The 24104-nt window shown below is 45.1% G+C and overlaps 1 protein-coding gene across 3 annotated transcripts in view; it reads left to right on the top strand.

The window, feature by feature from the left end:
* ALDH5F1 (aldehyde dehydrogenase 5F1) overlaps positions 1–17775 on the top strand; it is a 58518-nt gene extending 40743 nt beyond the window's left edge. For all 3 annotated transcript variants that reach the window (XM_078576587.1, XM_078576588.1, XM_078576586.1), the window contains 8 exons: positions 6252–6284; positions 6831–6863; positions 8402–8502; positions 15508–15593; positions 16154–16260; positions 16940–17017; positions 17094–17148; positions 17537–17775. In XM_078576587.1, coding sequence (XP_078432713.1) covers positions 6252–6284; positions 6831–6863; positions 8402–8502; positions 15508–15593; positions 16154–16260; positions 16940–17017; positions 17094–17132 — 477 coding nt within the window. In that variant the 3' untranslated portion in view covers positions 17133–17148; positions 17537–17775. The remainder of the gene's footprint in view (positions 1–6251; positions 6285–6830; positions 6864–8401; positions 8503–15507; positions 15594–16153; positions 16261–16939; positions 17018–17093; positions 17149–17536) is intronic.
* Positions 17776–24104: the final 6329 nt, after the last annotated feature.

The following is a 24104-nucleotide window of genomic DNA, read 5'->3' as shown; positions in this document are numbered from 1 at the left end:
CCAAGCGTAGGGCCAGGTGAAGAGGAGGTGGCTCCAAAAAAGGGTCGGAACTCCGCGAACATAACATTCGCGGAGACAAAGAATCGTCGAGAGGACGGGTGGTAGCAACGATACCCTTTTTGGAGCGAAGAATAGCCCACGAAGACACATTTTAGTGCCTTGGCGTCGAGCTTCGTCAAGCCCGGTGTGGTGTCGTGGACGTATGCGGTGCATCCAAAGACTCATGGAAGAAGGTCCGTGCGAAGTTTCACGTCCGGGAAGGCCGCTTCCATCCGATCAATAGGAATGCCGAACTCGATGCTCGATGATGGAAGGCGATTGACGAGGTGAGATGCCGTAAGTGTCGCCTCACTCCAATAGCTCCATGGTACATTATAATTCAGCAACAAGGTGCGAGCCGTCGATGTCACATAGCCAATCCGACGTTCAGCAATCCCGTTCTGCTCCGGAGTAGCAACACAAGATGACTCGTGAAGAATGCCCTGAGAGGCAAAGAACGAATCCAGTTCGATGTTAAAGAAATCTCGAGCGTTGTCGGAGTGGAACCGCTGAATTTTACGACCAAACTGCGTCTTAATCATCGCAACAAACTGCTGAACAGTCGCCGCAACAGCCGATTTCGCCACAAGAAGGTAAGTCCAGGTATACCGAGTGGCCTCATCCACGAAAATCAGAAACCACCGGTGTCCCTTGAGGCCGGCTTGTGGAGCAGGTCCCCACACATCACTATGAATCCGATATAGTGGGACTGTCGTGTGAGAGGTGGATGGAGAGAAAGAAGCACGGCGATGCTTCGCCAACTGACAACTGTCACAAACAAACGTCTTCGGGTCCAACCCCTTACACAAATCCGGAAACAAACGCTGTAGAATAAGGAAGGGCGGGTGTCCCAGCCGCTGATGGGCAAGTTGGAGGCGACCACGTCTCTGCTCCGCAGCATCACTCGGGCTCCGCTGTATCATCAGACACGAACTGCCCCCACCGTCCAGCAGCAGCAAGTCTCGGTCCCGTCTAATCGTAATAGTCCTCCCCACCTTGTCAGACAAGAACATCCCATCAGGCTAAAGGTGAAAGGAGCAATAAAGTGAATCAACAAGACGCTGAGGAGACATAAGCACAGCACGAAGGGATGGCACATGCAGAACATTCGTGACCACACCGAGGCCGTCCACATGGATTGCCCCAATACCGGCGACCCGAAGTCTGCCTCCACCCGCTGTAAGGACTGACCGACCCCCATCATGCTTCGTGTAGGACACGAATCTGTGATTGAACGGAGTCATATGCTCGGTAGCTCCCGAGTCAATCACCCAGGTGGTATCCGACAGAAGTGGCGCGGTGAGAGCGGACGTTCCACAATACCAATCACCAGATGAAGGAGACGATGACCCACCGAAATTGCCGAAGGAAGCCGTGGACTGGGACTGCATGGCTGACACCATGGCGGTGAGACGGGCTACCTCTGCCGTCAGCTGGTCGACGGAAGTAGACCCAGAAGTAGAGGTCTCGGCAATGAGAGCCTTGTCCTTTGCTTCCTTAGGTTCTCTTTTCTTTGGCGGGCCCCGGGACTCGCGATTGAGGCGCTTGAAACAGTTGGGCTTGATATGCCCAAACTTCCCACAGTAATCACACTTTGGAAGTACCTTCTCCGGTCCCGGTCCAGTGGGAGTCGAAGACGGGCGGGTGAGAAGGGCAGAGGAGTCCGATATGGGATCCACGGGAGTGGACTGCCGAAACTGAGAATGGCTTTCCGCTTCAGTGAGTTCCTGGACAAGTGAGTCGAAGTCTGGAAGGCCTTCGGCGCGCTTCAGGGCCTGACTACTGATGGCATCATACACAGGATTCAGGCCAGCCAAGAATCCCATGAGACGGAGCCGTACGGTAACACGTCGATCTGCATTGTCCGTCCCTTCACCCGGGGCATAATAGTCAATATCATCCCATTTCTCCCGGTGAGCCATAGCATAGTCGGCGATAGACATAGTTCCCTGAACAATCTTGCTCAAGGAAGTCGAGATCCGGAAGAGACGCCAATTGTTCTGGTCGGAACCCCCAAATGAACGTGCTTGGTCCCAAAAAGCTTTGACGGTTAGGCGGTTCCGGAATTTGGAGTAAATCTCCGGATGCAGGGTTTGATTGAGAAGCCAACCGCGGATGAAATGCTCCTTGGCCTGCCATGCGGAGAAGCACGGGCTCGTCTTCGGTACAGGTGGATGCGTGCAATGCTTGAAGAGGAGACGAGCCTGCAGAGTGGTCTCGACAAATGTCATCCATTGTAGGATGTTCGGGCCACGAAGGCGCTGACTGTCCACCGGGACGGGGAGTGGCGTGCCGATTTTGCTTGAGGGAAGCTTGTCCGCAAAGTCCGCCTCTGTGTAGGTAAGGTCAGCGGGCAAATTCTCGACGTTCGAGGCAGTCGGTTTGAGTTCTGCCATCACTGGTTACACGGACGGTGCACAGGCAGCAGAAACGGCGTCGGAGGACAGAAGAAACGGCGCCGGATGACAGATGACGAGTCTGGATGACGAATTCAGCCTCGGGATGACGTCACAGTCGGACGGATGACGTTTAGAACCGTCCGGTTGACGGTACGTGACGTCCGGTTGACGTCGCGGAGGCGGGTCCGTCCGCGACGGTTTCTCCCGTCCGCGACCCCTCCGGCGGCCTGTTAGGGTCGATTTCCGGCGGTTTTCCGGCGGATTTCCGGCCGGAAAAACAGATCGAAGATGAAAAAACCGCAAATCAACCGCTGGAAAAACCGACGAAGAGTGTCCGAAGACAATCCGACGAATGTCCGATGAATGTCCGACGAATGTCCGACGGCAGCGGACGGCAGCGGACGGCAGCGGACGGCAGTGGACGGCGGCACTTGGAAACAACGTGGAAGAAGAAACACTGGAAACAACGTGTTCCACAGGGACCAAATCGAGTAAGAGCCTAGGGCTCTGATACCATGTCAAGGGAGAAGAAGAAGAATACTCGTTGATAATGAGCAAGTTACAAGAAGAGGGTATATATACCCTAGAATAGTTAAGGGATAAGTGGGGTTAGTGGGCCTTATAGAACAGGGACCCACTAACCCTATGACGTCACACTAACAATGACTAACTGATTTCTTGGGCTTGCAACAAGCTCTAAATCAGATCCGCCCTAACCCGGGGGAATCAGATGGTTGGGATTGGACAACAGCTCCATTCTAAGTGGGGAAAGCCTATGCACGGATCTGACAGAGCAACGAGGAAGACAAAAATATGATCCAGGAGTGTCGAGCCATCTGGCATCTTAAGGTTCCGCTTAAGGCCAAGATTTTGGGTGGCTCTTGCTCCGAAAGAGACTGATGATCCGCATCTTTCTCAAGAGGATGTATCCAGATGCCGTGACGGTATGCGTGTTGTGCACGAGAAATGACGAAGATTGTAATCATTTATTTTTTGGATGCCCTTTCTCACAGTTTGGGCCAACCAAGCACAGTTGGCGGTGAACACATCATCAAAGGAGGCCTTGTGGGAGTCTATGCAGAGGACCGGTCCCAGTCATAGAGAAGTGGGGGGCCGAGCGCTGACAGTGCTCTGGGGAATCTGGCTACACAGAAATGAGGTGATCTTCTGAGGGGGGAAGGCCTCTACAGACGGGCTCGCCCATGAGGTAGGTCTCCGAGCATCATGGTTTTCCTCGTGACGGGGATGAAGAGGGAAGAGGAAAATGTATACATGTTGTTAGTGAGAGGGGGATCCGTGCGCGCTGGACGCCATGCTCTCAAGCTCGCTACATGTCATTTCGCCAAGCTGAATGAAATATGGCGCGGATGGATGTCCGGGCTCTTCACCTCTTCACTCCCGACCTCGTTTCGATGGGATGGTCTGGTTAAGGGAGGTTTGAGGCCCGGTGCATCAAGAAAATTTGACAGTACCGCCGGGATCGGTGGCGCCTCGTCATCATCGGCTCCTGCCTGCTGCCTCGCGCCAGTCGCAGCCGCCCAGCCTCCTTGCCCCCCAGCCCCGGCCGTCGCCTGGCTCTCCCACCATCCAGCCATGACTAATGACCACCTGATCTAACTTTGTCCGTCTCAGCTCCCAGCTGGCCCCCACGCAGACCGGTTTTCACACCGTGCTTGATACTGGGCCACAGAGCATAAGACCCCCCGCCAACCCACCTCTCGTGCCTCTGCAGCGCGCACCGGTGGTCGGCGCCCTCCACACGGCGGTGGGGGGACCGACGCAGGACTGGTATCGCGGGTCGATCCATGGCTGGGGAGCATATTGGCACGCCCCGTTCCCGTTTCCCCCTCCTCCAGACCTTATTTATGTCACCGTTCGTACCTGCCCGATGTTCCATTGCCTCGTCCACATTGATGTCTGGATCTTTTGACTTGCAAGGTGGGGAAGAAGCGCTAAAGGCGCGCCGATGGCCTATTGCTGTTGGATGTGCAGGGCGGGTCGGGAACCCCGGCATGTGGCTGCTGACAAGCCGAGACCAACGCGAGACGTTTCACTCTACTACCAGCTGCTCGCATCCGCTCTTCATGTTTTTGAAAATTTTTTTCCACCGACATTTACCGCTTGTTGTGTTCTTCTGTTGTTTCCTCTGCAACGCTGGCGCATGCATCCCCGGCCTCCTTCCTCTCCTCCTTCCTCTTCCTGACTTCATCGCATTCATATTCATATCGCATTCATGGCGATGTATGGGCCAGCCTGGTCTTCACCGTGGACAACGGGGTTCTTGATCTCTTTGATGGTGCCACCGTTACACGTTGCCCCCGGGGTTAAGCCTCGTTTCAGCGCCTGTCGCGCCACTCTGCCCTTCTCACCATGTCAGACACTTTTCGAAGGACTATTTCCGGTTCGGTCCGATAACGCGCGCCACTACGCCAACCACCAACGCCAACCAGCCGGATTTCCATCGATTTCCCACCCGTCCACGCGGCCACGAGGACGTCGAGCCTTGAGCAGAAGGCGATTGCGATGTCGGTCACGCCGATCGCCCGTGACTTCCCTGGACCACCCTACCTCATCCCCGGGACTGTGGACCCCTCCGTGGACGGGCTGGCCTCATCTCATCAACCAAGTAATCCTCATCCTCTCCAGTTCAGCCCTCCGCTTTGCCGGGGCACCGGTTGCCTTGGTCGTTGTCAAGTCCGCACTCACGGGCCTTCCCTCCCCGCTACTTTTTTGGCCGACGGGCATATGTTCATGACACGACGCTCTCCCGCCCGGTTCCCTGCCCGCCGCCAAATGCGCTTCTTTACCCTCAGAAAGTCGTATAAATGCTTTCATCCCTTATTCCTCTTTCCTCGCCTCTCCAATGTCACCTGTCACAGATGTGGTTCGGCCGGCTTCCAGCCATGCTGGCGCGCCGGGGAAGGTACACCGAGCAATGGGGGGAAGCCACTTTCTTCCCCGCCCGGCGGGCGGGGTCGCTATCTGGTCGTTTTATGTGGGCGACATCCTCACACCACCGACGGGACACCGCGCCGCCACGCCGGCGCCTCCTCCTGCGCGAGTTGAGATCAATCAAGGCCCTTGGTCGGTACTTCTTGGGGCGCCGCTCGGGCCTACTCGCTCGTATTCATCAGCCAGCCGCTACTTCTTCAAGGAGCAGCTTGGCATGGATGACATCCATACCTGCGCTGGGGGCTTAGTGAGAGGACCTCTCTCTCTCTGGGTCATGTTCTATAAACCCACTCCTCCTCCCTATCACTACTAACTCTTTCTCTCTCCTCTCTCTCTCCTAGGGTATATATACCCCTCCTCATGTACATTCTAGTTAAGGATTTCATTTCCTCTCCTTCCTCCAAGCCCTAGCATGGAGTTCAACACATGTAATAGAATCCTAGGGCTCGAACTATGTACTTGTCAGGTGGTTACCGATTTGTTCGGGTGATCGCCTCATATGTTTTCAAAAAAAAAAAATTACGTCATGAATTTGTATTTAAAAAAAAGGGCTTCATGCTCTTCGTGCTGAAATTAACTGTTTCTAGAATTATAAAACATCCTAGGTTTCTGTTATGGATCTATGGGCCTAGGCTCTCACACACTATCTCTCTTGAATGTCTCATGTAATCCTTATTTGATTATATGATGAAGTTTCTAACTTTCATAGTATCAGAGCCAGGTCGTAGGGCTCTTGTTCAGGATCCATGTTCAAGAGATCTATATTTCTTATCTTGGCCCTTTTTATTGTTTGGGAGATCTATGTTTTCTCATAGTCCAGTGCCGGTGCCATTAACAAAATCACTTCTTCAATTTATGCAGGGACCTCTAATCAATGAAGCTGCTGTTCAGAAGGTTGATTATATTTGATTTATATTGTTGACCTTGAACGAATGCTCTATGTTTTATTATAGACCTATAATTTTAGAAGGTTGTGGAAGTTTAAGGGATAGTGGTTCTGGTGAAGTTTAGCAGTTCGTTTATGCTGTTCTTTCACCCAGTTTCTGGATAGAAATATGAAACATGTGAAATGTGTTAATGGCTGTGCTATTTGATTACATGATTTTATCTATTTGAAACCCAATGATTTATTGTCTCAACTGTAGTTGAAGGGCCCAGACCTTAGCACATTTTCAGGGATATGTCAATATTTTTTATTTCTTGAGACCTGGAATTTAATTTTTATTTTTTTTGAAAAACCGAGACCTGGAATTTATAATGTTTAAATGCTTATTTTCAAGCATATACTGTATCTCAGAATTTCCACATCGAGGGGCAGTTGGCCTTTAGATGTAGCTGTCTAAGAATTAACCTGCTGAATTGTAGCAGATATTTAGGAGAATGTTTTTTATTGTTGATCATTGGTCTTTTGCTGAAAAAATTATGTTTGAAATTTTGTAGGTTGAATCCTTCATTAGTGATGCCACCTCAAAGGTGATTCTGTTTGTTTCAAATGATGTTTCTTGAATATTTTTTCTGAAAAATGATGCTTTTATCATTGTGTTAAAAAAGTGAATTTTGTCGATTTGCTTTTTATAGTTGCTCATTGATAATCATGGTTATTCCACATGCATCAATATGTTATAGAAAACATCGATAGACATACACAGAAAGATTATATCTTCGTATCATCGAAGATGTAGACTAGAAGATGTGTTTCCCCATTCCTTTCTTTTCAGCGGTCAAACAGTGTACTTCATATTCTGGCCATCATCTTTTGTGGAAACACAATTGGGATTATCATTTTATGAAAGCTACAGGGTATTAGGAAACTGGGTGTTTTATATGACACTTTGTCATTACTGTTTACTATCTGTTAGTAAAGGATAAGGGGCAGTGATCCTAGTTAGAAAATTGTACTTCTGCATATTCTCTTAAATGAGAGATTGAGTCTCAGCTTAAAATTCATCTCTTTTCTGGTTTTACACTTCCCTCAAATGTCTGTTCACACATATTGGGAATCAGTTGCAATGAATTGCATCATGAAATAGGGTTCATCTCAAATGTATCGATAGGGTGATAGGCGGTTCGGTTCAGTTAGAATATTTTGAGCTGCCCATTGACCCCCATCCCCCATATACCAAATTCCCCTGTTCGGTTATTCCCTGATTGAATTTTATAAAGTAGTATTTTCTTTTACATCAATTCAGTCAACTAGCTGAGTGTAAGGAGACTCCTCAGTCCTCACCACCTAGGTTTGAGTACTTGATAGTACAAGCCTGCTGGAACCACCTAAGATCTCATTACCGTCTGTCGTAGGCCTGGCTACCATTGCCATCATGAGATGGGCACTACAGCCATGCTGCCGCCCCCCTGAGGCAACCACTGCCAAGGAAAAAACTTGTAAATAAATACCATTAATGGCTCAAAATAGGTTAATAATTAATTAATAAGGGACAGCGTGTGGGCCCTTAACCTCTCCTATTGTGTGTGGGAGAAAGATTCTAACTGCAGGAAGTCTTGCCTATAGTGTTTTGGGCAACGCATAGTATGTGCAGGAAGTTGTGCATTGTTTGTTTCGAATTCCGGCCCAGTATTCTATCTGCACTTTGTACGGGAGGTTTGGGGCAATAAAAAACAGCACTTTGGGCAAATCTTCGAATTGATAAATATCCCGGGCACCGAAACATTGTTTTCCCTAATGGATCCATAAATATTTTTGGTTCATGAGTAAGATGTCATGAGTTAAAAATCAGATTTAACAACTTATGACCTATAAGTTGGTCCAGATATTTTATATTCTTTTTCATGCCTACAAAACTTCGGATGGAAAGTCTAAATAATTGAAAATTGTGAAAATTATTTTGGTTGTGTATATTTTACTATCTTTATTCATTGCTACATGGACAATACTAAACATGAAGAGAAATAAAGGCTTCTTTTATCTTTCTTTAGTATCCATTTTATTTTTACTCTAATGAAAATATTGGTGATATTTGCACTTATAATTTTTGAGCGCATTATTAATTCAGGGTGCAAAAATAATGCTTGGTGGGAGAAGGCACAGTCTGGGGATGACATTTTATGAGCCTACGGTCCTTACTCACGTGAATGGGGAGATGCTTATTTCTAGGTATTCTTTGTTCCCTCAGAGCTAGAAGTTGCATTTTCATGGAATTTTTCATTTAGGTCGTTGTCTAAACTAGTAAAATTCATCCATGTTGTTGGTAGGTAAAATCCTGATTGATTTAGTTTATTTAATGAGTCTGACTAGAAAGGTTATTCAAATGCATTCTTATGCAACTGTTCATGGAATGAAAGTGACTTTCCATGAAAGAGGAGACACTACAATACATCCCTCAATGGTGAATTGAGAGAGAGAGAGGAGTAGATTTGGGCTCAATCCTATTCAGTTCAATCTTGTTGCTCACGGTTTCAAACATAAATATGTCATTCGCACCAAGATGAAGATTTCCAGGTCATTGTCAAACTGTGTCTGGATTTGCGAAGAAACTGAACAAAACATACATAACAGTTTGTACAGTTTTTTTACATGGTATACAAAGTCACTCTGGCAGTAGTCATCAGAGAGGACAGGAAGAACAATGGGTCCCAGTCCTGATGGCATTTGACCCAGAACACAACTTGTATGGATGAGGTCAAAATAAGGAGAGGAACATAACATGACCTTGGTAGATAAAGTGGTGTGGTTTGTTGGCATCATTGACAGGATTTCCAATCATTTATTGCTAGGCTACAGTTAACCTTGTCAATGGCAAAATCATAGAGATGACTGAGATTTCCAGAGTGCATAACTTCCTGTTGGTCCTACAGAAACTTTCAAATGCTGTGATGTGACTCCGCATCAGCAACATTTATCTTGTTAGAGTTATAAAATATGCCCAGAAGTTGTGAATCATCTTGATTTTGTTTGCGAAATAGGTCTTGATCTGTCAGTGGAGAAGCCATGACGAAGGGTCTTATCCTGTGAGTTGTTTAAAAATGCATGACTCTATTAGATATAATCATTTTTATTGAGCCATTGATTCGCAATTATTACAACACAGTATGCTCTAATGGAGAACAAATTAGTATGCTAGAAGAAGATGAGGCATCGTAACATGTACTAACCTATTGGCCTTAACTTTCGTTGTTCTCTCCAACAATTAGACTTGTTGAACAGTCAATGGCTGATCGTTATCATTTTAATTGGCTAATGGGTGACCATTGGAGACTTGTTGACCTGTAGCCAGCCTGAATAGAAGCAAAGGCTGGCAGGGGCAGTGGTGGTTTTCATACAGTACCTGTCATACGAATAGAGCATTCTTCTCCTTTAAGAGGGCAACAAAGACATAATAGTTGTGTTTGGTTTTCTAACTGCTCTCTTTTGTGATGTCCATCCCACCAGTATCCTCCTCTAGGTGACATCCACTAGAACATCCCCTTCCTCCTCTGATGATCTTTCCAGCCCTTTCCTTCGTCTGAGTTATTAGCGATGATCTAATCACCACGCTTACTCTTCCATCTCAATCTTCTTGATAAGAACTCCTGATTCGTATCAATGGTATCCATCTTGTTCCAGGAGCACGCGGTACAATAGCCTGTGGTATGTTGTGGCTGTCATCTGAAAGATGGTGTGGAAAGGTCAAGGGGTGCAGATCAGAGGCGGGTGGGCAGACAATGGCAGCAAGAGCCGCAGGCAATATCATACACTCTGGTTGCAGGCGGTATAAGCATTCTGATGCCGCAGATGGTAGTGGTTCATACGATGATGATGCAGATGGAGGCAGTGTGTGATACTGGAAACTGCACAGCCTATAGGCAATGATGGTGCATGTGTCGCAGTGATGCTACAGGGAATGGTGGTGAGACACAAAACGAATGTTGGTTAGTACATGGACTGACAGTGCCTGGATGGATGGCTCACAATGGAAGCCCCAAGTATCTGACACCATGGAGGACACAAGACCCCTGTCAGGGGAGGAATCGAAGCAGAGAGTGAACTATCAAGAATCTATTGCAGTGGGGGATTTAAAAGTAGAGATGGACTGTAGGCAAAGAACTCAACAAATGTGGTTGGAGGGAGACGCAAATACTCAGTTCTTTCATCTCACAGCAAATGGAAGGAGACGCTCCAACCAAATACTAAAATTGCAAGTGGGAACCCAAGAAATGGTTTGCTCAAGGGCAGTAGGGGCTGCCCGAGCAGAACACTTTCGAGCCTTTTCCAAATGGGGACCCCCAAGCAAATGGAAAAGGGTTGGCAGAGGAGCCACCAAAGTGACAGGGAGTCAACAGGTTGAACTGGTGAGGCCTTTCACCGTGGAGGAAGTGAAAGCTGCCATCAAGGGGCTGAATGGAGAAGGCGCGCCAGGACCAGATGGATTCCTGGTCTTCTTCCTTAGCGAGTTTTGGGAAATGGTTGAAGTTGATGTGGTGGGCACGTTGGCGGAATTTCGACAAGGCAACTATGGCTTAGAGCGCTTAAACAGGTTGCATATTTTCCTATTAGCCAAGTACCAAGGGGCCACTCGGATTGGCGAATTTCGACCTATAGCTCTCTCAAACTCCATCTACCTCATATTTGCAAAGGTATTGGCTAATTGACTTTGGCAAGTGATTGGAAATCATAGCAACTTGGTAGAGAGAGGGCAAAAAGGGCTTCATGTGGAAAGTAGATTCCCCTAAGGCATACGATACGCCGGATTGGGGCTTCCTTTGGGCTTCAATGAGGAAAAGAAACTTCCCGATGGAATGGGTGCAATGGGTCTTCCCAACGTCACATTCCTTTTCTGTCATCGTGAATGGTAAACCAAAGGGAGGTTGGATCCACCCTCAAAGAGGAGTTGGACAGGGATGGCCACTAGCCCCGCTTTTATTCGTCTTGGCAACAGATGCCCTGACCACCTTTACAGTAAAGATATGTGCACGGGGCAAGCTGAAGGGTTTCCAATCTGTGAGCTTCCCAACGGGTATACCACTACTTCAGTTCGTGGATGACACTACTTTTTTCATGGAAGGCATAGTGGAGGAAGCCCAAAATCTGTCAGCATTATTAGATCTCTTCGCAGATTTCTCGGGCTTGTAAATCAACCAATCTAAATCTGCTTTTGTGGGGTTTGGCTTTACATCGGAGGAGGAAGCCCAATGTTCGGAAGCTTTTGGGACTCCCATCGCGGGACCTTCCCAATGAGCTACCTGGGATTGCCCCTGAAGAGTGGGCGGCTGACAACCACGAATTGGATCCCAGTGGTCGAGAAGGTGGAGAGGAGACTAGGGGGCTCACAGAGTCGAATGTTATCACGAGCGGGCCGACTGGTATTATTGAGATCGGTACTCTCAGCAATACTAATATTTTACCTCTCAGTTTTCAAGATGCCCAACGGGGTCGGGCATCGATTGGAAGCTCTTATGAGGCGATTCTTCTGGAACGGGCCCGGGTCAACAAATGCCGACCAGTTAAATATGGCAGACTGGGAGTACAACACCTGCAAACGATGAACATGACACTGATGAACATGGCACCTGCAAGATTATGGGACTGGAGGAGGACATGGTCACAAAAGTCTTGAGAGACATGTACGGCACGCGATTGAGTTGGGAACTGAGATCGATCCCAATCAGAGGGGCCTCCAGTTTTTGGCAGGGCATGGGCCAGATTTTCCAGCAAACTCATGGGTTCTTTGAATCCAAACTATGGGACAGAGCGTGTTTTCAATATTGGATAGACAACTGGTTAGCCTGAGGCCTGATGCGGGAATTTTGCCCCCTTCTATTCATGTTCGCAAGGAGTCCTGAAGCTTCAGTGTGAGAATGTTGGATCGACTCATGGAATCCGATTATGCAGGTGCGCTGTCGGAGCAGAGATTGGAAGACCTCCTGAACATGCAACAGATCATAGTGCATCTACGGCCCTTCAGTGGGATACAGGACAGTTGGGTATGGAGGGGCGTCCCGCTTTCAGTTCGCGAGGTTAACAGGAAGATCTGGGTGAGTACGATAGAAGATGCAAACACTATCCATACGTGTAGACGCCTATGGAACCGGAAAGTCCCGGTTAAAAGTGTGGATTTTTGGTTAGTTGCTTATTGGGAGGCGAGTTATGATACGTACGCTCCGAAGGCGCATGATCTCGAACACGCCAACAGTGTGTCCAATGTGTGGCCTAGGAGAGGAAAACTGTTCTCACCTTTTTTTTTTTAGTGTCCTTTTGCGCAGGCCATTTGGAGATCACAGAAACTAAGCGGGGTGGACGTGATGTCAAACGTGTCATGCTGGAATTCACTACAGGGGAGGGCGGGCAGAGGACGTTTGAGATGGGGAAGGGTCCTTGCGGTGCTCTGGACGTTATGGGTGCACCGTAATGAGGTGGTATTTAAGGGAAAGACTGTCGCTGGACTCGGTGCTACATGATGCGGAGAATTGTATATCCTACTGGTTCGGTAGGAATTAAAGGAGGGAAAAGAGGCAAGGCTAGCCGGGCATGTATCTTGTCACGCTCATATGTATCAATATTAATTTTGGGATAATCACCAAGTTCGGGTGATCTTTCCTCTTTTCTTTCAAAAAAAAAAAAAGATAAGTACTATTATTCCATTAGAGGATTACTATACTTACATCTTTGGGATTTTTTGGCCCCACACTAGTGAACTAAAAATGGATGATTACTGTACTTATCACTTATTTCACAGTTCGTTAAAAAAGGAGGAGCATTTAGGAAGGAAATTGTCGAATTTTGTATAGAAACAAAGTTTACCGCTTCTATTCTCCTTATGGAGCTGAGGTCTGAGTTTATGAGTGGGAGCAAGAATGTTTTGTCCCTTTTGTCCAGTGGTTAGGAGATCATCTTTTCATGTCAAAGACATGGGTTCGATTCTCGTCCGGCGGTATCATTTCTGCGTCTTCTTATCATTTTCTTCTCTCTTCCACTTGTGTCCTTGTGAATTATGGACCCATTATTGGCTTTTTCACAATGGGCTCATTAATGTATGTATTCCACATGAGACTCTGGTATGAATGACCTCATTCTCTGTTCTTTCTAGCTTTTTCCTGTGGCCATAAGCATTTAGCTGGGGGTTGTGAAACTTCGCAGTATCACTGGACCTTTGGATACCTCCACATGGATTGACTCACAGGATGCACCTAGTTAACTGAATTAAATCCATTGTTTGGTTGCCGCACTGCATAGTAGAAGTAATTTGAGTTCTATCTAAATGACAGATAAGCTGAAGTTTTACTATGTTTACCCAGCTTTTTGTCGACTCAGAGGAACTTTTATTTTTTTATTGCTTATTTTCAACGGTTTTATTGTCCTAGACTGACCTAAACCTGTCAGCTTTTTGAAGATATTTATTAAATACGAGACATACTTGGGGGGAACTGTCAGCTTTCAGCTGATCTTGGAGAGAAGCAGTCGTGGAGCTTTTTGTTCCCTTTGGCTTCTTCTCCACCTATACATCCGGGATGCGGACGGGATGATTTTTTCGTCCCGGGACGAAAAATCGTCCCGTCAGAGGTCTCCGGACGACTTATGGGACTAAAATTCGTCCGGTGGCCACCGGACGGGACGGTTTTCGTCCCGTGAGACGAAAAAATCGTCCGTTCGGAGGCCCCCGGACGAGGGACGGACGAATCTGGGCATACAACCGCCGGATTCACATCCGACGGTTGAGATGTTGCCACGTGGCATCGGGGTAGGCGAGGGAGGAGAGGAGCAGGGAGAGGGTGGCGGAGGAGTGGGGGAGGCCATGGCGGAGGAGGCGGCGGATGAGGAGGAGGGCGCAGCGGTGGTGCCCGGCGGAGGAGCAGGCGGTGATGGCGGCGTTGAAGGAGATAGCGTCGGGGGAGGGGAGGCGGAGGAAGACGGAGAGGGCGGAGGGGAGATGGTCGCTGCGGGCGTAGGCGGCGATGAGGGATTTGAAGAGGAAGAGGGAGGCGGGGGAGGAGAAGGGAAGGGGAGTTTGAGCGCCGCCGCATGGAGGGCGGTGCAGCCGCGGAGGTCGGGGCTCCGCCGGAAGAGCACGAGCAGGCCCAGCGCCGATGCCGGGAGCGCCAGCCCCATCTCGCTCGATTCACATCGCTGATCCCTGATGAACGAGACGCGATCGATTCAGATCAGGAAATGGAGATGATCGCGATGAAGAAGAAGAAGGAGAAGAGTAGATCAAGCTGAAGAAGAAGAAGAAGAAAACGGAGAAGATCACGATGAAGAAGGTGATCAAAAGGGAGAAGATCAAGCTGAAGAAGAAGAAGAAGAAGGAAAAAAAGGAGAAGATCGCGATGAAGAAGATGAACAAAAGGGAGAAGATCAAGCTGAAGAAGAAGAAGAAGGGAAAAAAAGAGAAGATCGCGATGAATCCAGCGAAGATGAGACGTTGCTGGTCAGGGGGAATTCCTTCCTTGTCTTGAATCTTTGCCTTGACATTGTCGATTGTGTCGGAGGATTCAACCTCGAGCGTGATCGTCTTCCCCGCCAGAGTCTTCACGAAGATCTGAATCGCAACAATCCTCCCCAGCGGCCGCTGCCGCTGCTCCCCGAGAAATATGAAATTTATTATAATGTATTAAAAATATAGACCCCGTGTTTTTCGTCCGGGACGAAAAAATTCGTCCCGGGAGGACTGGACGGTACGAAAAATCGTCCCGAGATAATTGGACGGGACGGATTTTTTGTCGGTGGACGAAAAACCGTCCCGTCCTTCGTCCCTGAGATTATGTCGGACGTAGGTCAGGACGAAATCCGTCCCGTCCCGTCCTTCGTCCCCGTCCGGGACGACCCGGATCTATATCTCCACCTGGTCAAACCCTAGCCGCAAGAAAAGAGAGAGAGAGAGAGAGAGAAAGGATTCAACCAGTAACAAAATGACTTAGTTAGTTCAACATGATCACCCAGTATTTATACTGGGTTTACACTGATTGGGTTTTGCAGACCCAATACGATGGATCTGATATCGCCAGATCCCATAAGGGTAATTATACAATAACAAGAAGTATAGGGTTTTAGAGAGGAGAGACAATATAAAGAAAGGGAAAATGGATGTCTGCTGACTGGAACAACCGGAATTTCATTCTTTCACTGACAGTTGATTTATTTTGTCAAATGGCTCCTTAGCGTATTATGTTGTTTTTGTGGCTGAAGGGAAGAAGTGTTTGGACCCGTGGCACCCCTTCTCAAATTCAGGACTGAAGAAGAAGCTATTCGCTTAGCCAATGACACAAATGCGGGTCAGTTTTGGCTTGTGTGCATTGAATTATTTCACATGTATACTATTGGATTGTTAGTCATTATCTGTGCTGCATGCAACCGGTCATTGTTAAATTGGAATGAACTGGATTCACTTTTGTCAGCGACAAATGATTTCATCATCTTCTATTCTTGGACTACCACACACCTGGTATCTTGAGATTCTTTAAATTTAGGTTGATTCAGAATATACAAAAAGATCCTGACATTTTTCATGAATCGATATCAAAGAGTTGCTGTTGGTTGAATTTTTTCTTGAACAAGTCATGGAACTCAGGTCTCATGCCATGTGCATTCTGGAAGTAATATGTTTCTTATGAATTCATCTTTTTGATAGTGGAAGTAATAGTATTTATTTCAAAAACAATCTTCCACTGCCCAAGTTTTTTCAAAAGATGTGTTTTTTGCCACCTTTGATCAACACTTCCATTTGGATCATTGTGTTTGAGTTTCATGTGATTTTGTACTTCTGAAAAGATTCTTGAGTCATTGGTCTTTGTCAGATAAAAAACAACGCAGGACTTTGTATGTTTTGCCACAGGATTGGCAGCTTACATCTTTACGAGTAGCATCCCCCGTTCTTGGCGGGTGGCAGAAGCTCTTGAATATGGGCTTGTCGGAGTAAATGAAGGCATAATTTCCACAGAAGTAAGTCCTACCTCTGCATTTTAAATAAAAAACTAACACAAAATCATGCGTCTTTTGTAGAAATTGTTTGATGCATATCGGTACTAGTGTGAGGGCTGTTCTGAAACTACTTCTGTAAATTCTTCAAACCATTTTAAAAATGAATCATGAATACAGCTCGTTCTTGCAATCAATATTCATCATCTGACTTCAGGAGTACCTTATGTCATTTTAACCAGGGAAGACATTGAAGGTGAGGGATAGTTTGATTATTATGGATCACAGGGGTAGGAAAAATCTGGAAAGAAATATGGTTATGTAGGTATTAGAAGGGTGTGAATTAAGTCAAGGCTTCTCTGGAATTCCCCTTTTCTGTATCTCTTTTCCTTGTTGTTTTTATCTTTTGACTTAAAAGACATCCTGGAGTTAGGGTAAGGGGATGTCGTGCAATTTCCCATTTTAAGTTCCTTATTCCTGATTAACGATAGAGAACCCTCTGTGTAAAGTGAGTTTGGGTGTTCTGTTATTCTCTTTGCCTGACTTTCGGTATCTATCTCAACTTCTCTATGGAGTTCACCACTTCTCAATTTTCTTTTCTTGTCCTCCGCAAAATTTTTTATAAAAGAGTATATATTCCAACACATTATTTGAGTATGGTCTATTGATTTACCTTGATTTGACTTACTATTTTTTAATAAAGGTGGCCCCATTTGGAGGGGTAAAACAGTCTGGCCTGGGAAGGGAAGGATCCAAATATGGCATGGATGAGTATCTGGAGGTAGGCGCTGATCTTATTGTCCTCTGTAATTTCAACATGAACGATTGCATTTAAACTGAAAGATCTGTTCATCCAGATCAAGTACGTGTGCATGGGAAATATCAAGAATGAATAAGGAAGGAAGCTACCTAGTAAGTTTGTAATTTTTTACTTGTAAACTTTTTTCTCCTTCCAGGGCTTGCATCATATAACTTATGTCTCTCTTGCTCTCAAAACTAGTTCTTTATTTTCATATATTTATGATGTTAATGGGGTCTTATTTCTTTTTCCATCTATTCAAGGCATATTACCCACGACAATCAATCAGAATATCGTGAACTCTGGCTTTAACTGTTTTTATCATTATGCTTTGGGCAATTCCTATTTGATTTCAACTTGTTGTCTTATATACATGTATATTTGTCTGAAGTTCTAGGGCTTATATATGTATGGATATTTTAAGTGTATCTATGATGCATGATGAAGGTTTCTTGTTTTTTCAACTTTAAAGTGACTTTAATATGAGTTTCTCTTCTATAGAGCATGGGGGGGACGCCCAAAACCCATCTTCCATCCAGAGGTTGTTAAATAACTAGACTCCCAGAAGAGAAGCAATGAGATCTCTTCCTTTTTCTGCGAATCCGTTTCAGTGACCAGACTATGGGAGTTTTGACTCAAAATAGTTATTTCGGGCTCTGTCCAAAGTTAATCAGGATGCACAAAAGAAAGACTTTAAAGATTGGGAAATGGGTGTTATCTAAAAGCCGACTTTTCTGTTATATCCTTTCTTATTGCACCCTACATTCATTTAGATGCAACACACAGGTTATCTGTGGTTCATAGTTATACGCTATCCATATTGCAGACCACATTCGTTTGGATGCAGTGCACAGGTCATGTATGATTTATGCTAAAAAATGCTAATATTGCACACTACATCCATATAGGGGCAATGCATGGTGAACTGTGATTTATTCTTATTCTTTCTACTTTATGTCTCTTTCTCTCCAACTCTCTTTCGTTCTTTCTCTTCTTTATCTATTTATCGTCCTCTCTTTTTCATCTTCTATCTGTTTGTTTTGGCCATGATTGACGTCTGAATCGAGTTTGTGATGCTGAAGTAAAAGAAGTTGAAGGATGTTTGTAATAAACTCGGAACAGAAATAAATATTTACCATAATATTTTTCATTGAACTAAATAGGCTACCATTTAGTTTTTTGAGCTATTTCAAGCCACATGATATCCGGACTCAAGTATCAACGTGATCATTAGTACATTTGATCTGCGCGTCTTCTTCCCAATGAGCCAAAATAAGAATATTTGTGGATCTTTTACCATTACCAGTTGCACCATGCGGGAGGGTGTCCAAGGAGATAAGAGAGAATATTGGTTGGGGGCCTATGGATAAAGTTTCCTGGGGCCTTCTCTCCTGGGACGTTATGTCCTTTCATACTTAATGAAAGATTTCACAATAACTTTCATTCTGTCAATGATCCTCGTGTTTTTGAATCTCGAGGTCCATGGACCAGACATCATTATCCCAATTACTCCTATCGACTTAAGTAATTCATTAAATAAAGATAGCATATATATTATTAATTTTGTATCAATTTATCCCAAGGGACAGGCACTTGAGATGGCAAGACATACAAAAATAAACCCTACGATGAAACCTGTATACACGTGGTTACCATGTACATAATATCCCTCTTACGACAACTCTCCTAAAATGACTTATGGCATGATCAACTGTCAAATCCTAACAAGTCATTCTAGCCGGGTCTTGTGAATTGGGAAATCATCAAAAATAATAATTTTTTATATGTATATTCATCGGCCAATAAATTTATTCTATTGAATTTCCAAAGTCTATCCCATCTAATATTGAGGGCAAGTAATCTGATCTTGATCAAAAAATAACCTTCATGGACTTGATATTATATTTTATCTATAAAAGTTTGTATACCAATGGTTAGAAAGTTGTAGGTCATTATTAAAATGCAACCATGAATATGCCTTATGTCCTTCAAGTCACAGACCTATGGACTGTTATGATACTTTGGTATGAAATCACTTTGTTGACAGTTGGGTAGCGTATAATTTAAGTATTCATAAAACAAATTTAATGAACTCTTATCTGAAGAGAATACACTGTCTATTGGTACCGCCTCCCAAATATTTACAAGACCTTGCCTTGGCCTTTTCTTTGACATGGTAATGAATAAAGACGGATTTTATCTCTAGAGTGGCACCATGGAGATGGATTTTAAAATTCCATGTTTATTACAACTAGTACTAACAAACCTAGGGAATTCTATATGAATGTTCCAAAATGTGGGTTTCCTGATTTAAACACTTTATCATTGTAGCTGTCAATTTTAAATTTGAATTTAAAATTCAAGGGGAACTTTTGCCTCATAAATCTCAATCTAATTAACACTACATGGATTTAATACCATTAGTTTTAGGAACTAACTTATGTACAAAAAATAAAGAAAACATTTGTGAACATGTTATCATCCAAATAATACTTTCAATGATATTTTTGTGGAAGTTGAGTTCTGAAGTATTATCTTTTTTTTATTGGCAAAATCATGGTGCCGGGTAGGTCCAACCCTGCAGTTGTGCCCATAGACCAAACCAGCCGTTCCCTGGACGCCACCCAGGGGGTATTTCATAGATGAAACAGATTGTTTACTAGCGTTTGTAGGCGTGGAGCGAGCATAAATATCCTAATTACACTCGGATCCCACTCATCCATGCCCATGTGCAGGAAAGGGAAAGGATATGTAAGTGATACCTGGCAGGTGCTCGGAGAAGGTCGCTCATGCCGTCGTCTCTCCGGATCTCCCCGTGGCGGTGAAGATGCACGGAGTGTGGGGAAACCTCCCAGCAGGAGAATGGGGAGTCGGCATAGAAAATGCGATGCATGGAGCGCAGACCAATCCACCGGCTTCAGATGTCAGCATTGAGGTGCACAACAAATGGGACTATCAGGCGAGAGGGTCAGCTCGCTCGCTGCCAACACTCCATACAATCCGTCACTCCCGCGGCCTCTCCTTCGATAGTGTGTGATGCATGCGAAGAGCCGGCAAGCCAAGGCGTTCAACGCGATAGCATCCATGAGTTACCGAAGGGAGTTCCTGCCAAGAAAAGAAAAAGGAGGTAGGGGTTCATATGTATACCGCGTGGTTGGCAAGGCCATTTGCTGTTTGATTTCCTTCGTGTAGCTGGTGATGATCCCTAGTTGTGCTAGGGCGGCATCGCATGATGTATTGCCATATGCGCTAAAGCGGCCACTAGGAGCATTTACCTGCACGAAGCATGTTAACTAATACATGTGAGTCCAATTCTACGACGATATTGTGAAGGTTTCGTTCCTCGTAGAGGAGTAAACCATCACATATTGCCATAGCGTCGGCTATTGTATTAGTCTGAATGCCATAAAAAGACAAAAATGCAAAGCTAATACTCCGAGTATGGTCACAGAGGATACCGCCTCCCTCGACTGGCCCTGGGGTCCCTTTGGCTGCACCATCCACATTCAATTTGAGGGTGTCGATTATTGGTGGATGCCAACGAACAACATGTAGCTGAATGCGAATAGAGCCAAGGGTCACCGAAATGCCCCAACTGCGAAGGAGGTAGCATGCGAGGGATGAGTTGTGGGCGCGAAGTGGTAGAAGATGGTGGGCGCGCCATATTCATTGCTTGACTCGTTGCGTGATATCCAAGGCGCGCATGGAGTTCCTTTAAAACAAGAAGAATTTCGCCCTTTCCATATCTCTCATTGTAAATAAGCTACGATGACATGGACGAAGGGGCTCCATTTAGAGCATGTTGGTGAGAGAAACATCTTGCCACAACACTCTAACGGTGTCAGATAGTAGAGGAGGTACCGAGGAATGGACGCCAACGATGTGTGATTTGGCGCCAACAATCTAGGGCTGTTTGACTATGGAAGAAAAGGTGCTCCATAGTCTCAACTCGGGGAGATGCGGGGTAACAATGGCAATGCGAACTAAGGGAGTGACCGATACAGGTCACTCGATCATCAATCGGGAGGCCACGATGCAGGAGTCTCCAAAGAAAGAAAGAGACGCAAGTAATGATCGATGGATGCCAGATGCGACGACCCTAGGGCTGAATGGGGGATTTCTCACAGAAATGCTCCTAAGAGGATCTACAAGAGTAGGACCCATAGAGGGTAATCGTCCAAATAGCACGGTCATGAGTGGTCCCAATGAGAGTACGCTGAGTCTGGGATAACATGTCTAATGAGAGGCCATGTTGCTCCCAAAGGTGGCTCGTGTTGCCCGTGAGCAGTTGTGCCACAATTCGTCGCAGGTGATGTGGCTGATGAACTAAAGGCTCATCTACAAACCATGTGTCATACCCGGCGCTAACTGCACCTCGGCCAAGATGCCAACGTGTGACCTTAGCTATCTCTAGCCAATGTCACTGTCAAGTCTGCCATATGTGATGGCCCCGAATATCCATCTCTCTACGAGCCCACTCGCCATACTTGGTTGAGATGAAACTTCCCAATGGGGAGTGCATGGTACGCATACGCCACACGAGCTTCTTTTGAAGCATGTCTTGGACGTCCTGAAGGCATCTGACCCCAAGACCCCCTTCTTCTATCGACCGACAAGCTTTCTCCCAAGAAACCCAATGGCGACGACTCTCTCCCGCGAGGTGACCTGACCATAAGAAACGTGCACACAGTTGCTACATAGAGGGGAGGTCTGTGAGCAATAGTGAATGGACCACTAGGGTATGTAGCGGGATACTCATGAGGACATGTCAAATAAGTTGGATGCGTCCTCTAGGCGATAGAAAACGAAGTTTCCATCCCTCTAGTTTCTTTCTCAATTTGGCCAGCATGCCATAAAAAATAATGCTGCCTAGCCCGTTCGAGAAAGATAGGGCATTCAAGATAATCGAAAGGGAGGCATCCTCATGTGTATCGGGTATAGTATTGGATAATCTGAGAGCGCTTTATAGCGGTGGACGGACCGACCATAAAACTACTCTTTGAGGCATTGACGAGTTGGCCAGAAGCCTGCTCGTACATAGTGAGAATACTAATGAGTTCCTTAATTGATTTTTTAGATCCATTAAGGAACAAGATGGCATCATCTGCAAATAAGGAGTGCGAGAAGATCGGGCATCCCCTTGTCATAAAATATGGTTGAATGAGGTCGCGGGTGATCAATTGTGTGAGCGATCAGCTGAAGACCTCCTCCATCAATATAAAAAGGATGGGTGAGATGGTATCACCTCAAGACCTCCTCCATCAATCTGAAGTATTATCATTTCCTGCTAAGTTATCAAAATTGAAGTGTTGAGAACATATGAGAACGAATAGATATGTTTAATCGTTATATTTTTTCATTCTTGTCCATAAGCTATAAACATAGCAATTCATCTAAAATAAGTTGCTTCTATATATCCAAGTCAGTAAGTTGAATTTATATTTTTGGTAGGTATTATTTTCCCTCTTTCCATCTCTCTTTTTGGGCATTTATATCCCTCTCATTATTTTCTATAGATCTTATCTTTCATCCAACATTTCTTTTCAGATGCTCTAAGTATCACTTAATCCTCATCGTCTTCCCAAAACAAATACTACTAAGAATCCTTTCGTATATTTTTACAATTTTCACTTGCACCATGAGGGGAGGATGCCTATGGAGGGAAGATAGAACTGTTAGGTTCTAAAGGCCTATATCTGGATGCAAATGAGGATTCCATGTAGAGGAAAACTCATAACCGAATCGAACGTCATCATTAAAATCATTGAAACGAAGTACCTAGGCACGGATCACATCTGTGATTCCTTTGATTCTCGAAGGAGTCATGTGGCGCTTCTCATGTATACAGCCTCTAGAAGTATCCATGTGGTCTTCCGTACGTCGGATCTCCTCCGTCTCATTGACGAGCCCCATTCAATCTCCGTCGTCGTCGTTACGTCGTCCCGATTACATCGAGAGTGGAGAGGAGGTGTGGGAAGAAAGGAGAAGAAGGGAAGGCCCCTAAACAATTCTGGCATGGGTGAATTTTGTTCATAGCCTTTCCCTATTTATATTAAGTGGGTATTTTTTTATAAATACTGCAAAATTTAAGTATTTCTTCTTACATCTAAAAAACATTTGTGTGTGACGCTCTAGGCCCATGTATCAGTCTAGTTAATGACTCGAGTGGCCCAATAACCTTTATTGGCCTTCCAAATTAATTTACTATATCATCATATAAATTAATTAACATCGGATCAATTTAATCCAATGGATATGTTGAGTCCCCAACACGTGGGCGGCCAAGCTACACCTCGTGTTCTAGAAGATATAAAGAAATGTGTATCGACTCTCTCATGAAGCATGTTCTTCATCGGTTACCATGTAAGTATAATCCCTCATCTACTTGATGCTCCTTGGATGACTTAGGGTATGATCAACTACTAAACCCTAGTCGGTCATCCAAGTTGATACATATGCATTGAAAAATCATTGGAGAACTCTTCTGTATAGTAGGAGTGAGGTCGTCTCCACAGGGACTGTCCTTTAGATGTAAATTTATTAATTGAGTTATAGTTAAAGATGAGTAATAATAGTACTAAAAATAGTAAATATAGAAGGAGATAAGTGACTAGTATGGGGGGGTAGTATCTAATGGATTTGAGAATTAAGATAACATTTATTATTAATGAATAGTAAATGATGTGAGAGAGAACTATAGAAAGAGAGAGAATATAATATATTATTTATATCTTTTTATAGATCCTAGAGATAATAAAGAAGTAAGATATTTGAAATGGATTAATGGTATTATGAGTGATGTTAATGTAGGTAGTGGAAGAACTAGAGAAGATTAATGAGATAGATAGAATAGTAAAATACTATTAGTAGGAGATAGAAGGTTACTTATTGAATCAATTGTATCTCATATGTAAGATAGGAGATAGAGTTAATGATAATGGATATTAAGATTTTAGTTAGATGGTGAATAAGGTTTTATGCTAATAAGATGGAAGAATTTAGTTGATAGAAGTATTTAGTTTATTAAGAGTTAATAAGAAGAATGAAGGAGAGAGGAAGTGTTACTTAT

The sequence above is a fragment of the Wolffia australiana genome, chromosome 6, assembly GCF_029677425.1.
Source record: "Wolffia australiana isolate 7733 chromosome 6, ASM2967742v1".
NCBI lineage: Eukaryota > Viridiplantae > Streptophyta > Magnoliopsida > Alismatales > Araceae > Wolffia > Wolffia australiana.
The sequence above is the reverse complement of the archived record's forward strand: the minus strand, read 5'-3'. Positions and strand labels throughout refer to the sequence as shown.